The 21003-nt window shown below is 40.7% G+C and overlaps 1 protein-coding gene and 1 long non-coding RNA gene across 2 annotated transcripts in view; one reads left to right on the top strand and one right to left on the bottom strand.

Annotated features, from left to right (window-relative positions):
- Positions 1-6678, top strand: part of LOC111663616 (uncharacterized) — a 47395-nt gene extending 40717 nt beyond the window's left edge. Inside the window, exon 3 of the long non-coding RNA XR_002761397.2 lies at positions 1781-6678. This is a non-coding gene — a long non-coding RNA (uncharacterized LOC111663616). The remainder of the gene's footprint in view (positions 1-1780) is intronic.
- Positions 6679-16817: 10139 nt separating this feature from the next.
- On the bottom strand, positions 16818-20986 carry LOC111663676 (uncharacterized). The gene is made up of 7 exons (XM_023417967.2): positions 20338-20986; positions 20040-20144; positions 19687-19782; positions 19479-19589; positions 19111-19228; positions 18532-18867; positions 16818-18276 (listed from the first exon to the last, which is right to left on the bottom strand). Exons 1-7 carry the CDS (start codon positions 20485-20487, stop codon positions 17363-17365), a joined length of 1830 nt encoding a protein of 609 aa, XP_023273735.2. The 5' UTR covers positions 20488-20986; the 3' UTR covers positions 16818-17362.
- Positions 20987-21003: the final 17 nt, after the last annotated feature.

Genomic DNA, 21003 nt, shown 5'->3' with positions numbered 1-21003 from the left:
GCCTCAAGACACTGGAAAAACATTTAAAACTGTGAAAACGGCCTGTAGCTTGCTAAAAACCGTAGATGTGTATAAGAGACAGCCAGTTGGGCATGCCTCAGTTTTGAGGTGTAATATAGGGCTGCCAAATCAGCGGTAGCCCCATTACTCATCCCCCTCTGTGCTGTCTCCTGGCTTGTGCTCCGGCGCTAATGCAGATTACAGGGATATATGAGGGCTATTTTGTTCGCTGCAGGGTGGAAACGATCACAGGCAACCCCATCCCTCTCTGATGCACGACTCTACATCTGTTCCCCCCACAGAAGCCTATCTGGAGATCCATCAGAGCCAAGCCCTTATCAGATCTGCGGCTGCTACATCTATTGCACATCAATTATAGATGCTATGTGTAAAAAAAAAATTGGGTCACTCTATCAACATGCGCTCTCGGTCCTCAGAGACATTGTTTGGTTAAGTGATTAGTGAGTTGACTTTAGATACAGTTTGTACACGTTATAAGTGTTACATGGTCCATTTATGATACATGAGTATCCTGTAGACACAAGGGGCTCCCAGTGAAGGAGAATCATTTCCAACTAATAATGGTTTTGCCATAATGATAATGTGGCTCAAACTAACTTCGTTAAAGTAGAAAGATCCACACTTTTCTGTGAACTTTCAGACCCTCTGTGGCCTGTGTTTGTGGGATTTGTGCATGTGGAAATCCACACAGGTGTTAAACACATTCCTCACAATCAATAAACCCATTTTTGGTTCCTGCTGAAAGACAATCAAAGGTGATAAATGAGCCGAGCCGCATTATCCGTAGCAGAGCTTAAATTCATTTCCAACTTGCTCCCTGACAGAGAACACAGACATATTATTCAAATTTCTATTTATTCTGTGACCAGGACACGACCAAAACCGCACGTTTAATCTTTATGCAAGTCTCTCCTCATCTGTTGGGTAAATAGACCATTCATCATATTACTGGGCTTTTACAGCTTGACTGTTTGAGTGATCTGTCTCTCAAACAGCCTCTCTCCCTGGCAGCCCAATCAATCATTTTTCAATGAAGATGTCACAGCTCATTGTGTGGAGTGTTATCCCAAACAATTTTCAGACCCTTTTAGATGATAAATTAAAAGCTAAGCCTTTTTTTTTTTTTTCTTTTTGTCCATGAGGAGGGTTGGTCCTGTCTCTAAAATATGTAGGTACAGTATTCGTACAGGCAGCATATGGAGCATTTACCCGTATTCTTCATAGTTTTAATGCTGAATTCACCTACTGTCAACAATTTTCACCTCAACGGAGACACCAGCAGGTGCAGGAGCGTCTGAGTGTGCTCACAATTAACTTTCTCTAAACCACACAAGTCATCAAGAAGTAGCTGCTGCTCAACAAGGGACATAATTGGTTTGTTAATGGCTGTTTGAAGCTGCAAGTTGTTCGTGCGTGTGTGTGTGTGTGTGTGTGTATGTGTATGTGTATGCAAAACCCCCAGTGCAAGTTCTTCAAGACTTCACACTTCCTTAGTGAAGGAAACTTTTTTTTTTTTTTTTAAGATTGACAGCTGAAACTAGACACACCACTCAGACATCTCTTCCAGGGTGTGATTGCTATTTGAGATGCTCAGCAAACAAAAGATAATGACCTGTAATTCAATAATGAAGCCATGAGATTGACTCATTAAATACAGCAAACAGCCGCAGTGGAGTAATAAAGGATTCCTCTTCACCGGTTGAATTCTTATTCTTACGCCTCACGTCTTCTCTCTCCTCTCTTCTTGTGTTTGTCGCAGGGTCCTTCAGGAGTTGGCGCCGGAGACCTGCGGCAGCGGCGGCCTGAACACGGACGTCCGCGTTTCACCTCACACAAGGATTCGTTTCAGATAACACAGTTATACCTGTTCAAACATCACACATGAATCTTTGCTCATGTAACATCTTTCTATTCACTTAAATCTTTTCAGACAAAAAAAAAAAAAGAAGAATACTCTGCTCAGTCATCGCATCACCAGGTACACAAAAGAATAATTTCCCCGAGCTGCAGTAATTTGCAGTGTACAATACCAATAAAAACTAATAAGAAATGCACTGCAGTAGTGGAAGAGGTGTTGAAATCATTTACTCAAGGAACAGTAGCTATAGCAGAATATAGAAATATTCAGATAAAAGTTGTGCATTCAAAATCCTACTTAAGTAAAAAAAATACTCTCAGTACATCAAGACTGCACTTACAGTACTCTAAAAGATAGAGTAGAAATAAGAATAGAATAGAAATCACTTAATTGTACTGATTTCTTATCTGTAGGTTAATATTTGAACAGCACTGTAATAATAAAGTATTCGCCTGTATGTATATCTCCAGCTGAATACATAACGTAATGGCCTATTTTATCAAGCTGCAACCTCTACGCTCATGAAAGTGAAGTGTATGGAAGTCCAGCCTTTTCTCTTTTCTCAGTCTAATTAGTAAGATTAAATGTAATCTGTTACCACACTGCTCAAGCGTCGTCTCACGAGGCCTTACAGGGGATTTGCGAGGATCTGCAGGTCCGTTTCTTCGATGTGTCGTCCCCACCACCACCACCTCCTCTTCCTCCTCCTCCTCCTTTCCTCCTCCTTCTCCTCCTCCTCCTTCTCCACCTCCCCACCCTCAGTGCACCACAGTTGCATTATTAAACTTGTATAAGATCATTAGCATACAAAGCAGGAAACCTACCGCCGTGGAGTCATCCATATTTATCTGGACGTGCCTGACTCGTGCATGCATGCACTCGTACTGTAACCTCTTTTACACACAGGCGTGACTGGCTTCCTACCACAGGAGAGCTGCTGAACAGAGACTATGGAGTGGATTAGCCGGAGCACGTCTAGTTTTAAGTTATAGATATTTATTTGTGTAACTTCTGAAGAAACACGCGCTTGTGTTTGCCTTGAACTTACGCATTGAAATACGTGCGGCAGCCTGAAAAGCTGAGAAAATGTGTGTACATGGAAACAGAGCAGATGGAGTTCGGTTAGGTTCATCAGAGCAGTTTGCTTCAAGCATATCAAATATAGTTTACACACAGAGGAATTTCCGAGTCTAGTAATGGCTGCAATACATATTCATCTGCTGCACAGAAGCTCATAATCAAACAGAGAGTTAGTCAAACAGAGAGCGTGGTTTTGTAAATACTTGTATCACCTGTGGGTTACCTCTGCCTTCTGAATGACTGAAATCAGCTCCTTCTCTCTCCTCTTCCCTTGTTCCCTTCCTCTCCGAAATCCACTTTTTCTCCTCAACCGTGCTATCCCCGTTTCCCTGCCCTCACGGGGCTCACTCTCCGCACTTTCCCCCCTCAACATTCTGGCTGAGAGCACAACACCCCTCCTTTTTTCTTTTTCTTTTTGGCAACATGGAGTCCTCTGTTAATATTCCTTCCTCCTTCCTCCTTCTTTCTCCTCCCTCCTGTGAGATTGCTGTTGTGTCTTATGGCTTTTTATTCCTACGTGATGGTAGATGGGTTCATGTAGGAGTAGAAGCCACTAAACACGCGGTGAGTGCTCAACGTGCTGGCCAACACACGCAGTGAGCTTCCTGTGGATATGACAGCTGCCACGTTCACATCAGTGTCCTGCCCATTATCAGGAATATGCACACGGTAAAAATAAAATCGTACAGAGTAATCACTGCAGAGTGGTTGCTGTTGCTGGAAATCTGAACAAACCAATCTGACCAAATCTTAAGTTGTGAACAGACCTACTTTTCCCACCTGCACGCTGGCCTGCATGTGCCCTGAATTTCTACCTCCTTCCTGCAGTCCTCTGTCCCAGGGTCCTTGTACAAAACTGGAGCTGGAAATTTCTCAAAATAGGGATCAGAAGGGAAGGATGCCACAAATGAAGAGAAACAACTTGCAGAGGTAGGTCATCAGCGGTGTTTAATAATGTACAGAATCTATATTCCGATGAAGCTAAGGTGAGAACACACTGTACAAGGAAACCTGGTTAAAAAAAAACAAAAAACTACTGTATCACACTTGTCTGTTTGATTGATCCGACTTCCAACACCTCCAGCACTGTGGATATAAACCCTCTGATACTGAAAACACAATTCACATTTTTGGACAGATAGTAATATGACATACATCATGTCGAAAAATGTAAGTTTCCTATGTTGTCACTGTTGCTGTGAAAACCTCCAAAACCTCAACTTTTCATAGGCTCAGAGAAGCTACTCTGTTTTCAGCTTTTGAACAAAGTATTTTTAGAAAAAGCAGGGGAATGTTCTCAACCCATAGAAGAACACTCAATCCTCCTTTAAACAACACTAATAGCCCTTTTCCTCTGCATGGTGTCGGCTCAACTTTACTCAACTCGGCTCAACTTGGCTCACCTCGCCTTTTTTGATTTTCCAATTGGGCAAAAGTTGTGGATAGATGCCTGATACCTGGTACTTTTTTTTTTGGTATCATCTCCGCCGAGGTTCCAAGCGAGCTGAGGCGACACCAAAAGGTGACGTGAAAACACTGCAGACTACTGATTGGTCAGAGAGAATCGTCACTACTGCGTCAAGGGTGTGTCAGATGGGACAATCTGAACAAACCCATCTGTAGCCTGTTGTGTGTTGAAGATGACATCTTGACAGCTTCATGCGTTGTCGCTATAGTAACTGGCACTAAAAGCGAGTAGAGTCAGATAGAGGAGTGCATGCTAACATGCTGTTGTTTAGCAGGTTTAACGTTTACCATGTTTATCATAGTGTAGTGTGTTACATTGCTAACATTTGCTAAGTAGCACTAAAGTACAAGTGAGGTTGATGGGAATGTTAGTTTTATAGGTATTTGGTCATAAACTATTGAACACAAGTCCTTATGATACATTATCTCATTTGAATGTGTTGCTTGCGTCTTAATGATATGTGCAGTATTTCCATTAAGGAAGAATGGGACACGACCGAAAGTGATGCTCAAATGTTGCATCTATTGTTATGACAACATGCAAGTATGATAGCTCATTTTGTTCATAAGGACCAGGCCATTTGATGTATTGATATTGATTGACAATGAGATAATGTGACAGGGTTAATAGTTTGGAGAGTATGTGGTGGGAATGTGAAGGGAGAATACGTCGCCTCAGAGACATGAATGTCTGTGCCAGATTTCATGACAGTCGATCCAATAGCTGTTGAAGTATTTCAGCCTGGAGCAAAGTGCTGCACCTGCTAACATGGCAAAAAATTAAAAAATCACTCAGTTGGAGATACATGGTTTTCACAGGGCAGTGATGAGTAGTGCTTTTTTGTCATTCAGCATTTTACATGTGAAAAATTCACATACACACTTGGTTTTTTGGGCATTTATTTTTATATATGCTCTTTGTAAGGCTTCTCTTCCTGTTGAGTTGCTTTGCCCTTTTAAATCTTTAAGCAGCAGCCGGGAAAACTGTAACTCTCAGCTCTGTGCAAACCCCCTTAAACTCCTGTCCACTCGAAATGAGATCCAACATTTTGGCCAGCTCAAAAATGGCTAACAATGGTATTTATCAGCAGTAACTCTCTGCCTGAGCTGAACTGAGTGTCAACCAATTAAGAAAGAAATTCAAATTATCCTGTTCCTGTTGGGTCCGGTTGGGTGCTGTGGGGTTTGGGTTTAAATGTCAACCTTCTGTTTGTATTTGCTCGTAAATGAGCCGCTCACTCTCTCCGCCTGAACACAATCTGAATAAAGCCTAAATGGGTTGTTGTCGGAAACCGAAACCTGATTTAGTAATCCCAGGCTATTACAGGAATTTGACACATGCTTGTAACTGTGTGACATTACTTTCCTTCGCCGATATTAGGTGGGTAATTATTCAAGATGAAATTGCAATAGATATGGTCTGCTGAGGTTTAATGATTTATTCAAGACTTTAAGTTGTTATGATCTAATATTCAGTGGACGGGATGGAAAGTTTCTTTTGCTTGCATATCAGTTTAATTTATTTTTCAGGTTCCCTCTCCTACATTTTTTTTTCCGTCTTTATAGAGACATGGGGAGGTCTGAAAGAATAATAGAGCAGGGCAGACACATTAGCGGAGGCTGAGAGAGGATTCGATCCTGGACCAGCGGGGGGTCTATGGGAATCTAAAGGTGGGAATCAACCATCATGGCATCTATGGGAAAGAGCCTGAATTATTTAAAACAGCACAGGAATATATGAGGGGGAAGTTTTTGTCTTTGAATAGATTGCTGCCACGCTCCGGTTTAAGCCTGAGGGTGTGTGCGCCTTTCCCGATGATGATCCGATTGTGCTGTAAACCTCACATTTCATGAATGTCAAAATGTTCAGTGAAATAAGACGACACAGCCTCATTTCACTTTGGCAGCTGTACTTTTTTCTTTTTATATATTTGTTCTTTTTTTTAAATTATGCCACAGCTTTCATGAGTTCTCTGGTTACGATTGAGTTAGGTCACATAATCCTGAAGTTCAGGTAGAAACATGAAAATCATCAGAACTGGAGTAATGGGATTTTCATCTGACAGCTGCAACAAGGTGCTGTTTGTGTACAGTAGGTTTAATGTATGAGTGTTGTGCTACTGTATTCAGCCCCCTCAGGCCACACTTTGATTTTCTTGTAATAAATAATGCTCTTTTGTGTTCTGTGCTTCATTTGTTCCCTGTTGTAACGTCAGTGCTGCTCAATAAATTATGAATCACTGCCTGTTCAACCTGCTGCATATCTCTTGTTTCATTTGTCTGTCAAATTCTTTTGTTGTTGTTTTTCAAATGGCACACAAATGCACCGCCCAAATGTACATACACACACACACACACACACACACACAGGGTCTCCAGGTTCCAGTTTTACAAGAGTCGGGTTGTTTAACTCGAATCTCTCTCCGGATTTGATCCAAACTCTGGGTAAAGTCGACACAAGAGGCAGACTGGTTTATGTACACAGCATGTAGTTAAATGAGCACCACACACAGTGAGTGAATGGGAACAGAGCAGTAAAAACATGAATTATTGGTAACTGTAAATATTAGCTGTAAATAAGCTTCACTAGATAGTAACCCGGAACCCAAACAGTGCTATTTAAACTGTCTATCATTTTCATTATTGCTCATACTGTCTAGTGTATGTGTAAATCTGCTATAGGCCATGAAATCACAATACGTAACGCCACAATTGCACTCTGAGTCATTAAAAAATAAAGATGTCACTATTGTTGCACCATGTTATCCCACACAAGTTGTCTTAACAGCGGGCGAGCTGAGGCATTGTTTATGGATGGTTACTCCGATGCAGAGGATGAATTGCAGAGGCGCGGCGTGAGTCCTTCACTTTTCTTTTCTCAGAGATTATGGGCAGCAGAGCTCGCCTACACACAGCAGCTGGCTGTTGTCTGGGGGAATCGCCTCAGCCATCTTTTTTTTCTGATGAAATCTGAGGAAATCCACTAGCAGCCCAAGGCAGACCACACATCCTTTTCTTTTATTTTCCTACTTCTTCACTATTCAATAATTCTCAGTGATAGGCCTCTCTTTTGAGCACTGGCACCACTCCTCATCCCAATTAGTGAAAGGCAAAGAGGCCCCCTTGTTTGTCAGCACGCAAGCGGTAATTGGATAATCCCTGAAATTTGGGCGAGTGCACAAAAGGGAATCTGTAATTAAACCAGAAAGTCTGTCAAATATTGACACAGATGAGTCCTGTAAAGTATAGATACAGACGATGAGTCAACGTCGCATCATTGTGCAGGCTTTTGAAATTTCTCAAAAAGTTTTATGCACAAGGGCAAAATGTGACATATTTGTCATAAAGTTTAGCCTCCAGATAAAAGAGATGAAAAATCAAATCTTAATATTAACATAAATATTGTTTCGCATAAGGCGGTTGTTTGATTAGCTTTAAATCCACGTTTAACTTGTCTCCTCATGTTCATTTACGTCTCCCTCCATGAGCTCAGTGGCTTTAGCAGGTGAACTCAGCGAGGGAGGCTTGCTGTAGCTCTCAGACAGACTCGCCAGGCTGTTGTGTTTCATTTCAAGTGTTGCAGTGTGTGACAATATCTGCAACGTCTGCAGATAAACAGTTTAATTCCAAAGTGAAACTTCCACAATGGTGACATGTGACAGCTGCTCCTAGAAAACAAAGTAACTGCACAAGGAGTTACAGCCAGGCCAGCAGCTCCGTGAAGCTGTACATTTCCAACTGGGCCAGCCGGCCGACATTGCAATCTGTGGAGCCGTGCTGCTGCTAGCATGGCGAAAAGTTGAAGGTGGCGTGCAGCTTGACCTCTTGTTTTGCAGACTCTAAATGATGAAAGTTCAGGCGCCTACCTGGCATTTTTTGGAAACGATCTCTGCTCACAGTGTGACCTGTGGACATTCCATTGTGACAACAGTGTGCTGAGTTATACACATTTCTCTCAACATCTCACTAACGCCCATCACAACAAGACGTCTCCTCGAGTCCACTTAATGAGAGTGTAGCGTCAGCGTTCTGGCTGCAATTACAGTGCTTAGGACTCTTTAATGATATGTTAATGGCTTGGCTGTATTACCTCTCAGCTGCCCAAACAACATTAAATACCCTGCGGCTGATTAATCCGGCATCCACAAAAACACCCAATTAGAGGGAAAATGTTTGAATCAAGTTCTGCCAACAACTTTAGAGCAAAATAGACACACGAGAAGAACTGCTACAAGAGATTTTAGCCAGAATGCAGTAAATAGAGATGATAGCCGCAGCGTTGAGATCAATTTACTCCTGTTTCACAGTGAAAACAGATGAGTATTTGTTATAGTTTATGATGGTGTTCTAATGCAGGATGACTTCAGAAGAGTTAGGGTTACTTTGCTCAAGGGCACAGTGCCAAAACACACAGCTGTTGATGAACACTGAGTGTCATGAGGGTCAAACCTGTGACCTCTCAGTTACATAACACTCTGTCTGACCAGCAGGCCGCCCTGCCTACTCACTGCTGCTGCTGCTGCTGCTGCTGCTGCTGCTGCTGTGTCTGCATCAAAGTCAGAGATGCAGAGCGAGGCTGTGAAAACATCTAACATGACTTGCACTAATTAAGTGCATGTCCTTTTTTTTTTGTTCTACTTAAAACCATGAAAACGATTTTGGCACAATTTAAAGTTATAGTCAAATTAGCAAGATGACTCCTGACAGAGGTGCTCGGGAAAACTTTAAAAGAAAACACCATCAAAGCAATGACATCCTCCAACGAATGCTCTGAATTTCAAAGTGTTCATTTTAAAAACAAAACACTTTTTGCTCCTCAGCGTCACCATTGTGTCAAATACGATTAATCTGTGACACGGTTCCAACAACTCCCAGCTCAACTCTACTCCTGCCGGTGCTCGCTTGCTGCCGACGTGGAAACTCACAGGGCAGTAGTGATTATTAATGTGCAACATCTGAAATCAAACTCACAGGGGGGGGGATTCATTTTCCAGGAGTTTCTCTTGTAATGTACGCTGAGTGGTGACAAAGCACCGTAGTGTCCGTGGAGGAGAGGCGGTCCCATCCCATCCACAAAACACACACAAGTACAAGAAGTGTAGGACGAGAAACACTAGTCAGGTGGTGGTAAGTGCATTTTGTCTTGTACTGTGCATAATGAGACTTCTGAGTTGCTGACACTTGGGTATACTGATACTTCCCTGCTTCTGCTGCAGCAAATACAGATGGGTGATAAATTAAAGGAAAAGACAACAGAGATTGCCTCCACAACAGCTTTAGTGCTCTTTTAAACACTTTCTGCAAGTCTCTCAAACTTTACTGGAGGAGTAAAACATAATTCTTCCTAAGATATTCCCTCATTTGGTGCGTTGATGTCGCTGTTTGTCCAAAATCTCCCGCAGGTGTTCATTTAGGTTGAGATCTGGCGACTGCACACTTCGTCTTCATGGTGTATCTTTGGTTTTCACACAATACTGCAGCATCTAGACTAGAATCAGATACCCCTTCACTACACACAGCTCATCTCCAAACATGAAAGCTTCCAAGGGGGTTTGGGACATTGTATAGGTTCTCTAACCTGTTCGGGGGCCCAGTTGGAATTTGCTGCGTTTGTTACTTCCAAGTGTCAGTTAGTTTGTGGTAATTTGATGCGACAGTCCCCATCTACAAGACAGAGCCACAATATTAGGACTTGGTTCATTTAGTGGTGCAATTTCCCTAAAAAATTTGCAGGTAATTAAATTACCAAAAAAATCAACTGATGTACAATGAACCTGGGGCTTTTGGGGCCCCTGGAGGTCTGATGTCCTGGGGCAGTTGCCCACTTTGGCTATCTGGTAATCCATTTTTTTCCCCTCATTAAACCACTGAGCTCTTAAGCCCAGTGGATGGCATCACTGTCATCCTGGAGGGGACTAAGTACTTCCATCAGGTTTTTTCCCCTCATTTGTCATTCATCTTGTTACATATCTATAAACTCATTGTAAATCAAATTCACAAAGCATAATGCACCACCATCCTCCTTAAAAGATCCCATATTTTACACTTTTCCAATCTTTTATTTGAAGTGTTGATATCCGGGAGAAGATATATTTGTGGTTTTAAGAAGCAGAAATAATCTCAGTGTTGTTTTACATCTCTTCTCTTCTCTCAGGCTTCTCTCTTGGGCTCAACAACAGGTCAGTTGAGAAGAGAGGATCTGAGCCTCTCTTCTGATGGGCTGACTGTTTTTCTGAGTGATTGAATAAAAATATAGCAGATTTCAGGTAAACACTGGCTGAGGGCGGTGACTGCTTTGTTGTGACACGAAGTTACGGAAGCCCTGACAACTCGTTTTAAGGCACAGTTTCTGAATAAGGACTGAGCTCTTTGACACTTTTACAGTATGAATATAGAACCTAGACCTGCTTTATAATATATAAATACATTATATATATATAGTAGTTGACAAAGCAGTCTTTAATGAAGCATTTTCCCACTGTAGTGTTGCTCTCTTTGTCAGTGAAAGTCTTAAGGTGGTAGTAGTAGTATATTATTGGTAGCTGTAGCAGAAGTACCAGTGGTAATAGTACTCGCACTGATAAAAGTGACAATTTAAAATGTAATCATGTCTTTGACTAATAATATTACAACCTCTGTGGCTATTACTACAGGTGATAGTGCTAACAATCATCATTTTCTCCAACATGAAAGCCTCTTTCAGAGTGTCAGGCAGGTCTGTGCGTTTTAGCTCCATCTCGTCTGTCTCTTATCACCTCTCATCAGCAGGGGAGGTGAAAGAGGTTGGAAAGAGGGGGGCTGCTCATCCGAGGCGAAGAGGAGAGCCAAAAGGAGGCAGCATCCTTATCAAAGGCCTGGGTGCAGAGCCTCGGTTAAAAATAGAAACCGAGGGAGATTGGCATCGATTTCTGCAGGCGTTGACGGCCCGATTGACAGCAGCACCGCAGCGTCGGGCTGTTGAGCCATCGAGGGAATCCGCCAGACTGCCTATGATGAGATGAGATGGGAAGATAACTTCTGACAAGCCCTCCACCCGCCACCCATCTCTAATCACCCTGTCTGCACACACACACACACACATACTCACATAAACACACCAACATGCACACACTGTGAGAAAAAGTAATTACCACATGCATGCACCTGCACACACAAACGCACTGAGACACACACACACACACACACACACACCCACACTTGCTGCCCCCTGAGCAAGTAATGGGACTTTGGCTGGCTGAGCATCCACCTGTCCAGTTTCTCCTGCCAAGCCAAAGCTCATGTGCTCACACACATACAAAATACCTCTGGATGTCCCTGCGCAGCCACCAGCCACCGTCCGTAAGGGTTAGCTCACTAAATTATCCTCCGTCAGTAAATAGTGCCTAATATCCATGAGAAGTCCCGAATGGGGATGTCAGTGACCTTTGTTTTACTGCTGTAAATGAACTCCACTAACTGATTGCTGTTATTACACTGTCTGCTTTCCTGCACTTTCAGTCATTCCTCTCCCTGCAGTATTAGCAGCTAGTCAGTCAAGCAAATGTATTTAGCAGCCAATTATCAATATTATTGGGAGTTCCATATGAAAATAAGAAGCTTTACTTCATCAGAGTTTATCTTCTGCCTCTCACCTTTAAACAAGAGCAGCAAGCTCTCTGATTGAGAGTAAAATGAGAAGATTAAGGCTGGTTAGCTTATCTTAGCATGAAGACAAAAGCTCAGTGATAAACACATTATAACTTATTTGTTCATTAAGCACAAAAACTAAACCGTGAGCATTCAATTGCTACTTCTCTTTCAGACAGAGCCAGGCGAGCTGTTTCCCCCTGTTTCCAGTCTTTATGCTAAGCTAAGCTAACTCTCTCCTTGCTCCGGCTTCATATTGCACAGACAATATTAGCAGGCTCCAACTGGATAAACTGTTAAAATTTATCGTGCATTCAATTGCTGCACAGAAGATACTAATACATTTTCCTGCAAATATTCTAGACTGTGGTTTTTACTTAAACCCAATATGTAAAAGGCCATCGACTTAAAATAAAAAACAGGGAAAAAGATCGAATGAAGATGATGGACTGTATTTTGGTATGGGGCATTTGTCACACATGATCCTCTCCTACTCATCCTTTCTCTGTCGATCGTAAAATGATCCAATATAGCAAAAACAATCATCATTTAAAGCTGAAAGTTTGACATCTACTCATAATTAGGTGATTTGCAGCAATCTGCCACCAGGACTCTGTCAATCTGTCAGCATGATCCTCCTCCTGTTAAAACCGCCACAGAGACAATTACTCTGGGCTCCTCCTAATTAGAAACTCATTGAAATTTATGAGTGTCTGTTATGAATTATTTAATACTGCTTCCTGGGAGGGATGCCATTAGGGAAGTTTAAGCTAGTGAATTTCTTACAGACCCTTTTATGGGTGTGTTTGACCATGTTTAGCTGGAGTATAACACGGTATGTGTCTCCCTCTGGTGGTGAATATTAAACATCTGAAGTGGTGACTGAAGAAGACACAGGCATAGTGTCGTAGTTTGCCATGGCGGACAATTTATGTATGAGCTTTTTGGACTCTTATGTTTTGGATATTGGTTTTATTTCTTGGTTTATTTTGTAATTACTTCCTTTGTGTGTCATGTGGTTATTTTACTTCCTGTCTTTGCCCTGTTTCCCTCCTTGTAGATTGTCTGCCCCGCCCTAATGTGTTTCACCTGTGTTCAATTACCCTTGCCTCCCTTGCGTCTATTTAGTCTCTGTGATCCAGTTTGTCCTGTTTTCCTGTGGTTCTCCTGGTTGCCATTTTGAATTTCTTTCCTTGTGTTTTGATTTTTTTTGGATTCTTGTTTCCCCAGCTTGGATTTACTTCTACATTGAGTAAGGCTTTTGAGTTTTTTCTTTATTAAATAAATTACTCAACAGCCCAGACTTTACAAAATGTAATACATAGGTTTCACCTGCCCAGCTGTGTGACCAAAAAACAAACAAAATAAATAAATAAATGACATAACCTGTTTTTAGCATGCATTATCAAATTTAAATGTTTCCTTTAAACCATTAGCATATTTTCCAATTTGCAACATTTGATTGTAAGTGATTTTGTGATATTAACACATTTCAGGGTTAGGGTTACGTTGAGGTGACTTTGAGATGTACTTTCATGCTGAATATTTTTCATGCTGGTGGCAGATTGCTGCAAATCACCTAATTATGAGTAGATGTCAAACTTTCAGCTTTAAATGATGATTGTTTTTGCTATATTGGATCATTTTACGATCGACAGAGAAAGGATGAGTAGGAGAGGATCATGTGTGACATGATCTGAATATTTTTGGAAAACATCTTGTGACAATAGACAGTAGGTGAGGTTTCTCTCTCGTGTGTCCTTGTGTTCGCTTAGTGTTGTCACTCAAAGAGAGCGACACCACCGTGAGGCAACTTCAGGAATTGTAGCTGAAATTGCAGCTTGAGATTGAGCATGGTGATGTCCTCCCAAGAGGTCCAGAGATCTGAAAAGCACAGTATCACGCAATTATTGTGGCAGAACTTATTACAAATGTGAGTGAAGAGATATGTAACTGTATCTCAATCCATGTATATGTATTCAGATACTCATAATTTGGCAAGTAAGTCTAAGTTGGGTGTTTAACATTAAGCTGAATCTATAGCTTCCCTGGGTTATGATGGATTCATAACCTGGTTTCAAAACCTCTAGTTCAAATCCTTCAGCACCAGGGTGAGTTGTTGAGAAAAATAAAATTCAGCACCTTTGCACATGTAATGTATCACTTTAAAATAACTGTACAGTGACTAAACCTTCAACCCTTTCAAATATCAGAACAAGTAAAGGAACAGGGCCTAGACTGAACAGATAACTGTACATGCTTTAGCTTATTTTGTCTTCTTTTGACTTTACAAGTCTATTTTCAAGGTTGTGTGATGAGTAAAATCTTTTGTCAGATGCAAAACACTTTTTGATTTTATGGATCAACTGTTCATAACCAAACAGTATCAGCAGCACCCTCTGTTGCTGGTGTTTGTTTGTCATCCTAAATGTATGCGCCAGTATTAAACTCTGGGTAAGAGCAGCAGCAGTGAGGCTTGGCCGGAAAGCTTTGAGCTGGTGTTATTAATGTAACCAAAGTAAAATTATTGAATGAATAACTTCTCAGTGAGAACCGCCCAAATTAAATTTTGAATGTGTTTGATATTTGTATGGTCGTTAGCAGTAGCTCTGATGAAGCTGGTAACCTGCAGATTAGAGGCATCAAACATTATTTACTCAATTCAATTTGTGCTTGTTATCTGCATGAAATTTACATCTGCTTAAACAGGACAGCAGCTAATTATGAAATTAGCAAGTCTGTGAAGGGACGAGAGCTGAAAGCTGCGATTCAGATGTGATATATGTCCAGTCCAGGCTGATCTGAATATTCAAAATAGTAATACTAATCATTTCTTCTCAGACCTTTAGTCTACAATTTTCCCAAAGTCATTTGAAAATTAATAGCGATTACTTTTTCACTATGTATATGTGTAAGATATAAATTGAGAGGACATGAGTGGTGACGGCCTGGTCTCTTTTAACTGTAAGTTTGATTGGCTACAATACTACATAGACTACAATTTCATTTTTGAAGGCTGGCCTGTTGCAACCATCGCTCACAAGAGTACTGGCATTAAAATGATTTCTGTTTCTGACTGCAAAGCTGAGCTTTATCATAGAGAATGTGAAATACTCTTAAGAGATTAGTGGCTCTTAGCATATTCATGTCAAAAACCAAGGCGCAGATATTTCCTACTTCTTCCTCCTTGCAGTTTGTTGTCCTCTTGAAACATGTTGGTGTTTCTGTATAGCATTGCACTTAATGAGATCTGCCTTCTTCACAAATTCAAAGATAATCTGACAAACACAAAAATTTGCATTCATTTTTAAATTTATGTTTGGTCGTGACACATACAGATCAAATACATTATTCTGTCTCCTCTCCCACCCATGTGCCATGTCAGTATATACAGTACATTAAAATACCATATGAATATTCAATATATGTGTATTGCCAAAGTGTGGCTGTCTCTAAAAATCACTAGCCCAGGAAGTGTTTTGGTGTTTGTTTCATTTGCAAATTTTTGTCTCAGTTCTTCATTCTTTTTACTCATAAGTAGAACCGCAGGGGGAGATGAGGATGTGACAGAAAGTAAACACCCTCATTCCTCGTCTTATGTCCACAATACACACTCAAAAGCAGCTTTGACAGCTACATCCAATCTTTGAAGACATTTATACATCGATTATCTTTTAGATTATTGATTTAGGCCAACTGTCTTGACTAGTTAGTTGAGTATCATGTCCTTTTCTGGCCAACAGGAGACGCTGTTTGGTTGGCAACAGCGATGTAAACATCCGACCCTGCAGAGACTAACTGTAGAGGGACAGTGGTGCCACCTATTCGCTGCTTACAAAGCATGTGCTTTTCTCTCAGATAAGAGCATATAGAGTAAAATACAGACATCGATAACTAACTTTGCACGGAGCGCGTAAGGCAGCTTGGCTTTGCTAAGTATTGCAGCTCTATTAAACAATATGCAGCACAGTTCAACGGTAAACTGTAATTGTTAGCTTTATTTAGAATAACTACCTATGTACAGTAAGTAATGTGGTGTCTGTAGTGTTTTATATTATATATTGCAACACTGTTTGAGCACAGTGTGGTTTAGCTAGCTTGCATTTCCACAGCAACAACATTGAAACCTCCGGTGCACATCCTTCAAAACAAAATGCAAAATTTCACGAACAAAGACTGTATTTCCTACATGTCAAAATTCTCCTACTAAGCTTTACTTCACCATCTTACCGTATGGTTTGATTTAGTGGGTACATACCAATTTATACTACGTGAAGACAGTTATTAAAATGGTAACAATGACGACAATTTTCTCTCCGCTTTTATTCTGAAGGCACGAGATTCATATCGGACTTCTTGTCGTTGCTGGGGCAACGTAGATGATCAGTCGGTTGCCAGTTTTCAAAGTAAGATTTCAGCTCAAACAGCTCACCTGGAAGTTTAAACATTGTTACTGTCTTTTTAACCTCTGTAAATAGAGGGATCATTTGAGAATCTACTTGTTATTCTCATGTGTTCCCACACTTGTAAGTTGCTTTGGATAAAGGTGTCTGGCAAATGAGTAAATTTAAATGTAGTGCGTTTTATGTAACAATTCGCATATAGCAATGTTCCGCTGGCCAATATGATACCATTAGATACCGAAGACTAGGATTAATAGCCTATCTTTATTGCAAATATTGAATTCTCGCTATCTTCTGAAAAACTTTGACACGACTGTCAGAGTGCCGCAAAACCCATTCAACTCATGAATTAGAAAAATATCTTTGGTACACACATTTATTAGTGTCATAAATAAACCATATGGACAGAAGTTTCTTTTAAGCAATAAAAGGCACAAATAAAGGGAGTTACATTTTCACCCTTGGAAGTCACAAATTTAAAATGGCACATACACACCCACTCATTCACATTCTTTAAATAAATTGGGTCACACACGTTCACGTCTGTTACTTTCTCACACATATAACCACCTGTTATTGTTGGGATATTTTGTCAGCACGTTTTGTTGACTTATATCCCCTATCCAGACGCTTTTCTTAACCTCAAGTCTAAAGATAATACAAAAACCTTAACCATAAACATTGTGCTCTTTAATAATGGTCTCCTAAAATGTATGGTGCGTTTACATACAGTACATACAATATGTAATATCTGAGTATCCTAAGTGCATATTTACGTACATACACACAAGTGATTCACTGAAATGAAACTGCACCAAAACAGCATTTCCTAACATAGGAATAAACCAGGCTGTCATCAGTCACTTAACATACAGTTCACATGATAACAACATGTCTCCAAAGTATACTAGATGTTCTTGTGGACTTTGAGATGTATTTTCATGTTGGATTTTTGGGAGAACGTCTTGTGACATGTTAAACACTGGTGAGGTTTCTCTCCTGTGTGTGTCCTCATATGTTTCTTCAATCCTGAACAACTGTGAAACGATTTGTCACACTGTGAACAAGAATACGGCCTCTCTCCTGTGTGCGATCTCCGATGTAGTGTCAGTTGTGCTGCTGTGGCAAAAGCTTTTCCGCAGGCTTCGCATCGATAAGGCCGCTCCCCTGTGTGACTGCGAGAATGCACCAGCAAGGCCCCAGAGCTGCAGAAAGACATACCACATGTGCTGCACAGGTATGGTTTCTCTTTCATATGCATCCTAAGGTGCACAGTGCGTGGATACAATTGTGTAAATTTCTTGTCGCATAAAGTGCAGGCGTATGGGCGCTCACCAGTGTGGATGCGCACGTGTGACTTCAAGACTGACTTTGTCAGGAATCTCTTGTCACAGTAGGAACAGGCAAACGGCCTCTCTCCAGTGTGGTGTCGAAGGTGAACTGTAAGCAAACCCTGAGAACTAAATCTCTTCTCACAAAAATTGCAAGCGAAGGACAAGACTTTAGGTTTAGAGTGATTAAGGACATGTTGATTCAGGTCTTTACGGCTTTTATATGTGTTGTGGCAATGAGTGCACTTGAATGGCCGTGCTGAAGTGTGAACAAAACAATGGTTTTTCAAGGCTGAACAAGATGAAAAAGTCTTTCCACACTCCAGGCAGGTGTTTTTATTGCCTCTTATGGAGTTCTTGCTTAATGGACGGGAGCCATCGGGTCTGCCTCCTGTCGAGGACTGGACCGTGTTCTCCAGAAGTTGCTTCACTTCTTCCACTGAGTTTTCTGAGCATCTGGGTGACTGGAAGGCAACTTCCCCAGCTGTTTCTGCCGACGGAAAACAAAAGACTTAGCGAAGGAATTCACTCGACAGAATCAACATGCCAAGTGAAGATATGACTTCACAGCAGAGCACATTACTAAACCATAGATGAGAGGCCATAGAGCTGAGATCACATTTAAACTTGGGCAGATGATCCTCAAAACAATTACTGCAGAGCCTTTTTGTCATTGTGACAATGATTGAATGAATAGCACACTAAGAAAATCCAGAAAATCTTGTACAATGCACGAGATGCTGACCTCTGTCATCTGCAGCATCAGCGCCATCAGAACACGGAGAGGACGAGAGTGGTGACAGTCCAAACTCATGCGGCTGAGAGTTTGGATTTGTTTCAGTGGAACTCTCGTAAGTCTCTTCATCATCCTCACACATGTCTTCTACGCTACAGCGGTTTATTTCCTGCAGCGTCTCCTCTTCTAACTTTATTTGACCTCTTCCCTGTGGTTTTTCAACGTCTTGTTTGCAGTCTACACCTCCCCAATGTATTTCTTGATCAATATGGTCTTCAGGTGCCACTGAAGTCTGTTTAGATTTAAGTGTGGAGAGAATAGTGTCTGATGTGAAGGTGAATTCGCCTGAGAAACAGATAATATTAATGTTAGAGGTGAAATTGTGTGTAAAAGGCACTGGAGTGGTGCTGGTTGTCAGGCAGGACGGCAGCAATATTATATTCTTTGGTAACTAATAGATTAGATGGTGACTGGTGTTTGGCAGAAGCACTCAGTTTAATAAAGTTTTAACCATTACAACAGTGAAAAGAGGGCGTCCACACACTCTAACTGGGAGAAGCGGAATTTCAATTGTTGACAGATTCTTACTTTTAGTCAACTTTTGCCGCTCCTGTTGATGCTGCAAAATTCTCTTCAGATCTTCATGATCAGAAACAAACTGCACAAGCTGGTCGTCACTGGAAGAAATGTCAAACATAGAGAATACCTGAGGGAAAAAAAGAAAAGTGTGCAATTTGTAAACACAGGGTTTATCCTGTATTTTCAATTTTAAAGTTTTCTGCTTCTTCTTCTAAGATCATACTTTATCATGTCAATTAGCATCTCTCAAATACCACATTGACTTTCAATATTATTCAAGACTTGTGTAAGAAATGTGTGGCTAAAATTCAACAGCATTTGGTCATTAAGTGGCTAGTAGGGTCAGATGGATGTTCAGGTTTCACCCTGCTGTCTACCTGTGAAAAGCTTGGTACTGGGAGAAACTCCTCCAATCGGTAGAAGAACTCCCAGATCAGGATCTGCAGCGCTGTGTCAAAACGAACTCCATACTGAAGTTGGAAGACTTCCTTTGATGATAAAAAAAATATGTATATATATATCGATGTGTTAATGGATTTCAGTACTGAAAAACCAAACAGAAAAAAAGGTTGGAGTCAAACTCACCTTGAAAAAAATGTCTTTTTGAGATTGATCACCAAGCAATGTCTGAACCAGCTCCACAAATGCTGACTTTGAAATTTCCACCTCTCCATCTTGGTCCTGTCATGAAGCCCAAGAGAAGTTCATTAACATGCATGAATTATGACTTTCTGTTCCTACATGTTATAGTAAAAATAAATATTTCAGCATTAGAAATGCCTAAAGATTGTAGTGACGTTTTGGCAGTTTGGCTCATTGTTTGTATTCCAATATCCAATAAGGACTTCAAAACTATCTCTGTCTCAGGCATCTAATCTGTCTGACATCTAAGACACTGTATCCTCATGTTAAACATCCTCCCATTATCAAATTCCTACCTCTTCATGCATGCAGTTTGTTGTCCACTTTTGGAAACTGTTAAGATGATCCTGGACGGCTTTACAGCCAACCTCATCCATCCTCTTTAACAAATCAAGAATGAGCTGAAAAACAAAGAAAATCCTTTAAGCTGAACCTTCTAAATAAAACTTCATTTTTGACAGACTAAAAAATAGATGTATTATTCTTGTATTTAAAACCTTTCCAAATTCAAAGTCTTAACAAACCTTTAAATAAAACAATCTAAGTTCTTTGTTTTTTTTGTTTATGTCAAATCATCTTAATATCCACACTCACTCGAGCTCTCAGTCCCAGGATCAACTGAGTCCTCTGTTTGTAGTTCAGAAGCTCTGGGACCATCTCGGTCACCAATGTCATGAATTCAGCGAGTTTGTCATACTGGTCTACATTTCGCTCCTGGGCCACCTGCCACATACAGGCTGACATCAGCCTCAGTGGAGGAACCAGGAGCCGCAGCGAGGACAGGAGGAGATGAGGATCTGACGGTAGATATAGGCAGTCGCCAAATTATCAAAGTGTACAATCTTGAAACTTAAACTGTATAGATGTACAATAATATTATACATTAATGGTTATTTTCATCATTGATTAGTCTGACCATAAATTTAAGTGTCATAAAATATTGATAAAAAGCCCATTGCAATTGTAAAGCCTTCAGATTACTTTACTAACTTACAATGATATAGAACAGAGAAAAGCAACTTTTTTTAATGATAAATAACGTAATTGATTAAATGATTAATAGAACAGTTGCAGGGTTTTTTTTGTCCACATGCATGAACTTCCATACTGTTCCTTTGGGTTGTGATTTAAATATGATGGACAGCTAATAATAATAATGATATGAAGATGAACTTTTCAAGTGGTACATGCAGCAGAATTTTGTTTGATTTTATTAGAAAAACATTATAGGTAACATTTCATATTTTCTCTTCCACACGC

Source organism: Seriola lalandi, unplaced genomic scaffold (genome assembly GCF_002814215.2).
Source record: "Seriola lalandi dorsalis isolate HSWRI2012SDOR001 ecotype SW California unplaced genomic scaffold, Sedor1 jcf7180002054579, whole genome shotgun sequence".
Taxonomy (NCBI): domain Eukaryota; kingdom Metazoa; phylum Chordata; class Actinopteri; order Carangiformes; family Carangidae; genus Seriola; species Seriola lalandi.
The sequence above is the reverse complement of the archived record's forward strand: the minus strand, read 5'-3'. Positions and strand labels throughout refer to the sequence as shown.